The sequence below is a fragment of the Convolutriloba macropyga genome, chromosome 4, assembly GCF_964194025.1.
Source record: "Convolutriloba macropyga chromosome 4, txConMacr16.3, whole genome shotgun sequence".
NCBI lineage: Eukaryota > Metazoa > Xenacoelomorpha > Acoela > Convolutidae > Convolutriloba > Convolutriloba macropyga.
In genome coordinates this window covers 64,626,870-64,635,985 of record NC_134471.1, presented here as the reverse complement: position 1 = coordinate 64,635,985, position 9,116 = coordinate 64,626,870, and the positions used below count along the sequence as shown (strand labels likewise).

The 9,116-nt window shown below is 35.1% G+C and overlaps 2 protein-coding genes across 4 annotated transcripts in view; both read left to right on the top strand.

Annotated features, from left to right (window-relative positions):
* The first annotated feature begins 215 nt into the window (after positions 1-215).
* LOC142338607 (selenoprotein S-like) overlaps positions 216-9,116 on the top strand; it is a 482,730-nt gene continuing 473,829 nt past the window's right edge. Inside the window, exon 1 of the mRNA XM_075388434.1 lies at positions 216-226. The gene's annotated coding sequence lies outside the window, so the exon portion shown is untranslated. The remainder of the gene's footprint in view (positions 227-9,116) is intronic.
* LOC142338608 (uncharacterized) overlaps positions 721-9,116 on the top strand; it is a 52,956-nt gene continuing 44,560 nt past the window's right edge. For 2 of the 3 annotated variants that reach the window (XM_075388436.1, XM_075388435.1), the window contains exons 1-3: positions 721-914; positions 1,844-1,910; positions 4,698-4,946. In XM_075388436.1, coding sequence (XP_075244551.1) covers positions 831-914; positions 1,844-1,910; positions 4,698-4,946 — 400 coding nt within the window. In that variant the 5' untranslated portion in view covers positions 721-830. The remainder of the gene's footprint in view (positions 915-1,843; positions 1,911-4,697; positions 4,947-9,116) is intronic. The other variant, XM_075388437.1, reaches the window with a different exon arrangement.

Sequence of the window (9,116 nt, the reverse complement as noted above, 5' to 3'; positions counted from 1 at the left end):
TTTTGGTTTAAAATGTAGGGCATTGTCGGTATATAGGGCGTTGTCGTCGTAAGATAAAATATCGCCGTTTTTCATAAGAAAATTGGCTTTCTAATGGCAGGAATCTTAAAAGTTGTTCTTGCAAACTGTTTAATTCGCAAATTTTACCAATTGATTTGCTTTTTCTTAGCTCATTGCTAAAAATAAGTGAACAATTTTAAGTTCAAAAGTAATAGACTTATTAAATGTTGTTGATGAGGGTTCAATTCATTAGTTCACATTCACGAGTGAGTGCAGCGAGCTTACAAAATCAAATACATAAATCGTTTTCTAGGTTTCCTATGTTTCAAAACCGAACTTATTATCAATTTCCAACGTTTGACAACCAAACACACGGACGAAACAGAGACAAAATTATAAGGATTTTTGTTATTTTTCTTATTTTCGTCTTACAATATTTCCTAAGTTTAAAAATGACAATTTATAAACTTATTATTTTTATAGGTGGGTTTACAATATCAATTATATCCTGCGCGGGGGAGGGGAGGGGTTGGCGTACCAGCTAAGCTTGCGGGTGTAGGTGTTTTTCAAGATTCAATACTTTTGACAAAAGTCAACCGAATCAGCACCTCTGTCTGATTTTTAACTTTCTCGCAAACAACAGAAACATTTGTGTGACTTTTGCTGGCATTGCTAATAAGGTGTGAAATAACCATCATTTATCTGTTTCACTCCCGCCGTTATTATACCAAGCTGGCCTGCTTTTGCTGACTTTCTGGAAAAAAGCATCGGCCGCTTTTCCTCAAAAACAAAAAGGTTATATTTTGATTGAGAATTTTGACCTGGCGAAAATGGCCCAATTTTTAATAGTGACAGCAACTTTGTGGTTGGTGGTCTGGGTCAAAGTGTCGCAGACAGTCTGGCCCAAAAATGAGGTATGTAATTTTAAATAGCAGCTGATTGCTCGTAAATATTGATTGAAGCAAATTGAGAAGACCGAGTGCTGAAAAAACAATAAAGAAAGCATAGATTTAGCCGGTTCAATCTCAGAAAATGTTGTTATGAACTTAAGAAAAAAAGGATGTCCACCGTTTAGTTGGCGTTGTGGTTTTTGGCCGCAACAAATGCGTCAATTACGGAATAAAATGACAATTTTAACATAAAACATTGAAATTTAGTCATTGTCGCCTAAAATCTTAGATGCCGACAATTTCCGATGTTCATGCTCAATTATCACTGTGACTTTGGTTCGCAAATTGTTCGAGAGATGAAAATGAAAATCTGTCAAACTAAATGACGGTAATTTCTTCAGTTGTTGGGTCTTTCTCATTACAGTCCCCCTCCCCCAGCTTAAGTCTTAGTGGCCAGATAACCTATAGTAAATCATGGTAAATATACCATAATGTCCATATGACCATTATGATTTGGGCGGCGGGTGGGGGAGGTGAAGGCGACACAATAAATCCAAAAGTTTGTGTGTCCACTCAATAAGGCGTAGGGGTAGGGGGAGGTTTGTAAGATAGAATAGCTCCGTTGTATTATTCAAAAAGTGATGACATCAGTTTTCATGTTTCAGTTGTGAATTCTCTCTCCAAATCAGAGATACCATTACTAAATCGCACAGTTATTTTTTTAACAAGTGCTAATGACGAAAAATGGTGAAAATATTAAACGGTCATCAATTAAACGGAGAATAACAAAGAAAAAAGCTCAAAAATTAATTTACTAACTCAAATTTACTAACAAACTCAAATTTAATTTACTAACAAAGTCGATTTAAGGTCTTTCATAAAACGCAGTTATATGCATGGATATAACTGCCTTATACGGAAAACATCCAGCGTTGCTAATTATTATGTTTCAGCTCCTCTCTGTCTTTTCGAGGATGGGCAGTAATGATGTGGCTCCACAGTTGTCCAGACGCATACTGGGTTAGAGTTTGAGAGCAACTTAAATGAAATCATAGTTTTTAAATATCAGTACTCATCTTATGATAAATGACAAACTCTCTCAAACGAACTCCAGTTACGAAAATATTCAATATGAAGCAGTTATCTAAACAAATTTGAGCATGAACAGCATAGAAAAGAAGGTCGTATTCTGTTAACTTTTTAGATTGCTCTCGAACAAAGTTTGAAGCAATCATTATAAACATGAGTGGAACATTTTTTCTTCATTGGTTTTGAGCTTTTTGTTTTCGAAACTTTTAAATGACTTTTTGACGCGCGTTTTCTTTATTTTTGAGTGAATTGCTCTCACTCTGAAGTAAATTTTGTTGTTAAAGTAAAAACGATTGTTGCATATGAAATAACAAAGGCCCGATACGCAATTGACTAATCCATTTGTCGAGGACACCGAGGTCAGGAGTTTGAATCCCGACGTGATAGGATGTTTTTGAAACCATAAAAAACGATTTATCTAAACTACAGCCCCTGAATTAATTTGCCCCACCTGTCCTTCGCGAGCTATTTCTCCAATCTTATTCGGTTTATATTTTATTAGACCTCAATTTCGCTGTAAAAAAACCAACAATAAAGTTAGGCTCGATCACTAATTTTGAAAGTTGATCGAGCAAGAATTCATTATTTCATACTTTTTCAAGCGTCCATCACTTTTTTTCACGATTTCAAGTTTCATATCACACTATACTTTGAACTTAATCAGCTTTTCGCTCACTTTTCATACTTGTCTTGAAGAGTTCAACCATATAAAATGGTATAAAATGAGCAATCAACTGAGAAAAAGTTCTTGGAAAAAGTTCTTGGAAGCCTTAGGTCATGTTTCTTGGAAAATTTTATTGGAAGCCCAATTTTTTTTCATGAGACAAAGCATTTTTTTTCAAAGATAACTAAAGCGGATTAATGAAAGCAGGAAACAGTCACAAAATATAACAACTTGGGCAAAGAGGACTTTTTTAAGGTCTATAATTGAGTCAATGTAAAGACATTTTTTATAAATTGCTCATTTTTCTAAAAACCATAAAGAGTGACAATGAGAGTGACACAAAAGGAGCGACTTACGACCTCTGCGATTAATTCGCTCGTAGAAATATATCATGGAATTCAGAAAAAAATATTGTTTGAGTTGAACAATTATTCAATTGTTGGATTGATTCGCTGCACGAGAATTGCAATGTTACTATAAATTTTACTTGAATTATCTCTTTGAGTTTTGAACAGCGAAATTGGGGTCTAAAACGGTTAGAGCATAGTTCTGGGGAGTCTTCGGCAATTCGAGCTCAGCCTTGGGCGCAAGCGCCCTCGGCTTTGAGCTCTAATTGCCTTAGGCTTCCAAGAATTATACTCTATCATTTACATAGCCGCTCTTGTAGGGTTTTTTCCCTATAGACCGTATGTGTATCATGAAAATGACAGTACGTATCTACCCCAAAAATTCTAGTGGACTACTAAAGGACTTTTGGTCAATCTACCTATCTTGTTTCTTAAGTTGTTTCAGTTCATTGAAGGCCACAAGCGTCTATCGCGGCTTTTTTCCGGCAATCTGCCGGCTATGTTTTATACTGGCAGGTTTTTTGACTAATATAGCAGCAATTTTTTGCAAAATTAAATTATAAACAAAAAGCCAAAAACAATTCTGTCTTAAAGAAAAAGAAATGCTTAGAAAATAATACAGTAAGATACACAATGGCCATAAATTAGTAGAATGTTTTTCAAAAATAACTTTCGAAATATGTGTTTTTGTGAAGCACAAAAATTGAAACCTCAAATTTTCATAAAACTCAGAGGTTCAGTAACTATTGATAATAAGACTACTGAATATAAGTAGTTTTTATTACTAAACTTTAAGTATTCTATGCATTTTTATTTCAGTATATATCTTAAAGCACACGTCTTCAAAACTTGAGAATTTTTGCGCAAAATGAAGATTAATGAGTCATTAAGAGCCAACAAGAACAGATCTCGTCCAACAAAACGTGCAACATATTGTAAGATAACATTATGAGATAAAGTTTAATCTAAAAAATTCTTGCAAAACAACCATATCATGCCCAAATTCCGCAATATCACGCCAGAGTACCATCCAGTTTTTCCTGGAAAGTTATCAGACCGTATTTTTTCATTCCTTTTACGTCAACATTGTACCATTATATCAATATTTGAACATTGTAGAATCCAAAATAGTGTAACGGGGTTATATAATAACTTTTGCGACGGTGCTATGTGAGAAAATTTGTTTCCTTATAGAAGTCTTTTTTGATACTGAATTTACGTTCAAAAATGCTCAATTTTTGATCAGCCATACGTAACTGAATTTTCAAAAAAATGTTAACGGAATTTATTTGAGCTCATTTGGAAGCAAATAATGATATTAGTTAGCTTTGGGTATCTTAAGTGTATAATCGAAGTAGCTACAAAAAATGCAAAATTTTTGTTTAAGAACAGCAACAATAAAAAAGGGACAAAAAAGGTTGAGTATTTGTATTGTGGTTAGCGACTGAAAAATAATTTTCATTTTTAGTATATGATTGAATTTCAGTTTGTTTCAGATGAAATTCGAAAAATAGCTTTTGAAAAATAACTTAAGCATCAGTTCAATTCAATTTTTTTAAATACTGTGAGTTTTTCAAGCGCTTCATTGAATGTGTTTTCCCAATAATAAGGAAATCTAAACTATCATCTAAATTTTTCAGACGCTCCTGGATAGTCTCAATATTTTGTTATCACGCATTGATTAGAAGGAACCTTTTTGTCTTTCAGGGGGTGTAAATTACACCCATTCACAGAACCCTAATGTGGTGATAGAAGTGACCCGAAAGTGGAACAACCAAGATGCTTTGACACCTTGTGACGGGGCGCTGATTGCAGAAGATATGGTGTTAACAGCAGCTGTATGTCTGGTCAAACCACCCGTTAATTCCAATCCGAGCAACCCATTTGTACCCTTGGTCAACTACACTGACTTGACCGTGACTTACTACCCGTCCGAGAAGTTCAGAATCCGTGCTGGTAAGACGGAGGTTCTTCATACACCCCCCCCCCCCCAGAACAGAGTGATGATAATTTTGTGCGCGCTGCAGGGAAGTTTCATTGCAGGGGAACAATGTAGTATAATCCACACATTTCAGACTGATCTCTTCGTGTTCATGAGCAGCAGCTAATTTTTATTTTAGAAAGATATATGAAATTATTTAATGCCGTCAAAGAAATATTAACCAATAATGGGCTCCTTCAAAGAAGTCCAAATTGGTTTAATCACAAATAACAGCGAGCAGATGCGACCATTCCCGGGTCGAGATGTCAGCGCCGTTTCAATGCATTATTTTGTAAGAAGTGCGCTGAATCTGCTAAAATTATGTAAGAAATGAGATGAATGCGCTAAAATGCGCTAAAATGAGCTGAAATGCGCTGATTTTTTCATAGCCGCGAAGCGATAGCGGCTATTATTGGGGACATCGTGGTTTTTTACAATCCAAGGATTGAATTGTATTGGTGCTCTGTCTTTTTTTTTATTTTTGTAAGATGTTTTCACACCTGTTTTCATGACTTTGAGCTTTCAAAACGGGATCAACAGGTAAAGCTCAGCGGGCATCAAGTTTCATTAGAGGGCCACGTTTAGTAGTCCCTCAAGTACTAAGAGTGGTGAAGCTACTGGGAAGGTCGTAATTCAAGGTTAAAAGGTCATTTTTGGGTGTTTTTGAGCCTAAAATAATGAAATTTTAAGCATTTTGTTGTCATTTTTTGGATTTTTTGTTAGACCAGTCTGAAACTGAGGTTTATTAAAGTTGGTAAAGGTCCTTTGTAAGACGTAATTGCTTTTTACGGCCACTTTAAGCGCTATATCTATTGCTACTCCAAACATAAACACGGTAATTTATACTAATTTTTTCAAATTGTTTGCAAATTTTTGTCATTTTTTGAGTTGTTTCAGAATTTGATGTCAAAAAAAGCTCCTCTGGGGTTTAATAATAGGTTATTGCATAGTTTCTAGTGGTAATGAAGTGGTTTTAAACATTTTAATTTCATGAATTTTACCAATTTTTTAAAATCAAACTTGGATTTTTTTCAAATTTTCTGACATTTATTGTCATTATTCAAATAGTCCAGCCCCAGTGGTCAAAAAACCTCATCTAGGGTTTGCTGATAGTTTACTGAAAATTGTTTTTGGTCAGGGAATGGTATTCAACATTTTAATGTCTTTTAACTTTTTTAGAACAAGTTGCAATTTTTCTCTTTAAATTTTCGAAATTTTTGTTCAGTGGCCAGGGAACCTCCTATAGGGTTTGCTAGCATGTTACTACATAGTTTCTAGGGCCAATAAAATAGTTTCCAAATTTTTAATTCTGCAATTGTAGGGAATTTTTAAAATAAAGCTTGCAATTTAAAATTTCCGATTGTTTTCAAATTTTTTGATTTTTTTGCATTCTCTGAGTTCAACTATCTTTACTGGCCAACGAAACTTTTTAAATGTGGTAGACGGTTTATAAAACAGAATTCCAGAGTCAAAAAAATGTTTTGGCGTTTTTGATAGCCCTATTTTTGGAAATTTTCTTTAAATTTCCTCTTCTCAGTTTCTTGATGCATTTGTCATATTTGTCCAGTTTATCTACTTTTAGTGGCAGATTCATCTCTTTCAAGGTTTTTGCATGGGTTAATGAGTATTTTGAAAGGAGTCATATATGGCCTTCAAGTTAAAAGTTTCAAGGGTTATAGCAATGATCGTTTTTTTGCTTAGTCTGTTTGATTCTTTTAGTTTCTCAACTTTTGAGTTTTTGTCTTGTTGGCTGGGATTGTTCAATTGATCTGCTGGTCAGGATTATTAGGTCTGTATTTCATTCAATTACTTGGATTGTTTTTCAGGACTTGTCCTGCTATGTTTTTTTTAATTCGTCGTCTCCATCGATGATTCTTACGACCTGACTTCTTTGTATTGACTTCTTGGAATTGACTTCAGTGACTTCTAATGCTTTGCAGTTAAAATTTGTGTACGTGACGTCGTTTCTGCTTTTAGATCAATTGCGTGACTTACCTCACTCAAAAAATGACTTCTGAACTCACTTATGGAACTTTATTTTTTTATGAAGATTTACTATTTTATAGTGTGCATCTAAGTAGTGCCTATCTTATATGCCCTAATTTGTGATTATTAATTGCTCTTGAACGCAGTTCATAGCAATTATTGTAAACGTTTGTGTCTTTTTTATGCAAATTTTTTGCTTAACAGTTTTGCGCTTTTCTTCTATAACCTTTTTTGACTTCTAAAGTGACTTTTTCACGCTTTCGTTCTTCATTTTTGAGTGATCTCTATTTCTCTGAAGTAAAGCTAATTTAAATTCGGTTGCAGAATAAGTGAGGTATGTGATCTGTAGCGCAGTGGTTAATAGTTGTGGCTGTGGATCGGGAGGGTTGTGGATCGAATCCCGGTTGGGTAAAATTTTTTGCACCCATAATTTGATCTAGGCTACAGCCCCTGAATTAAATTGCCTCGCCTGTCGTTTAAGAGCAATTCTTCCGACATTTGTCGGTTAATGTTTAGTCTTGAGTTTTTGATTTCGAATATCAATTTTGAAAAAACTCTTTAAGGGCGTTTTCCTTAGAGAACGTATGTGTCAAAAAATTGACACTCCGGAGCTAACCCAAAAAGTTTAGTGGTCTATTGAAGGACTAGTTATCGATCTGTCTATCTTATTTCTTTAGGTGTTTCAATTCATGGAAGGCCACGAGCGTCTATCGCAGCTATTTTCCGGCAATCTGCCGGCTATGTTTAAATTTTTCAGCGCAAAAGTCTTACATAATTTTGCGCTGAAATGCGCTGAAACTTTGTAAGAAATGTATTTAAATTTCAGCGCATTCCTTAAAATTATTTCGTGGATTTGAATGCTTTTTGACACTGATTCCTCAATTTCAAACCATAGAATTTTCCCTATTTAAAAATGATCTTTTTCTTAAAAAATGCGCTGAAAAACACTGAAAATATGTAAGAAATGCGCTAAATTTTTAGCACATTTTTTACACAATTTCAGCGCTTTCCTTCATAAATTGTCTTTTTAATATCCTTGTTTAATAGCCGCCCTCATCTTCTCAGTTGGCTATTAAAGCGCTCCTATTTTTTACATTTCTAAAAATTTGTATTGTATTGGGGCGCTGTCTTGTTTTAAGATCTGTTCACACATTTTTATGATTTTTGAAGTCAAATTGGTGCAGTGATTTTGGTCACCCCAAAACAGGAAGGGGAGCGAAAAAGCGAGTGGTTTGCGGCTTGAAATGTTTTCGCTCTAGTTTTATAGTAGAGTGAGAAAACGGTTACTGAAAAAAAACTCTCTTTCTCTCTAGTGGTTTTTTGTCCACATGCGGCAATTTCACTTTGATTTTTACTGTTTAATAGCTCTCAAACGAAGTAGCAATTACAATAGTCCTGTCGGCCTTTTTTTATGCGATTTTTCGCTTAACCGATTTTTCGTCTGACGCTTTTGACTTTTTGTCCTCAAAAATGGGAGAAACAGGTAGCGCCCAGCGGGCATTAAGTGCTCTTAGAGCATTTAAGCCCTGTTTCAGCTCAAACTGTTTTGGACACTTGTACTTATGGTGTGAAGGGCGGAAGAGAGAATGACGACCCCCCCCACTGTTGACCCCCCCCGCCACTATTGCCCCCACCCCCCATCGCCCTGGTGCCCCCAGCCCACTGTTGCCCACCCCCTCCCTCTCCATCAGCCCCCAGTGCAACCCCCCCCCCCCCGCCTCCTCCTCCTCCATCGTGGCTAAGCTCGAATAAGCTAAGCTAAAAACACGCTATTTTGTACTAAATTTATCAATTTTTTTACATCTAGTTTTCATTATTCAAGTTTTTACAGACCCAGGGGCCAGAAAATCTCCTTAAATGTTTAATAAGGAGCCATTAAAAAAATTTTATCGGCCATTGAGTAGTTTTTTATTATCACAAAATTTAGCAATTTTTTGATAAAATTTTCAATTTTTGTCAATTTTTTTGAAAATAATTGTCGGTTTTTTTCTCTCGTCTCAAGAGCTCAGCAACTTTCTCCAGGGTTTGACAATAGGTTACTGTATAGTATCTATATGTAATGGACTGTTTCTCAAGATTTCATCACCAACAATTTCAGCATTTTTATTTACAAAATTTGCTTTTTTTTCAATATTTTTTGAAAATTATTGTCATTCAGG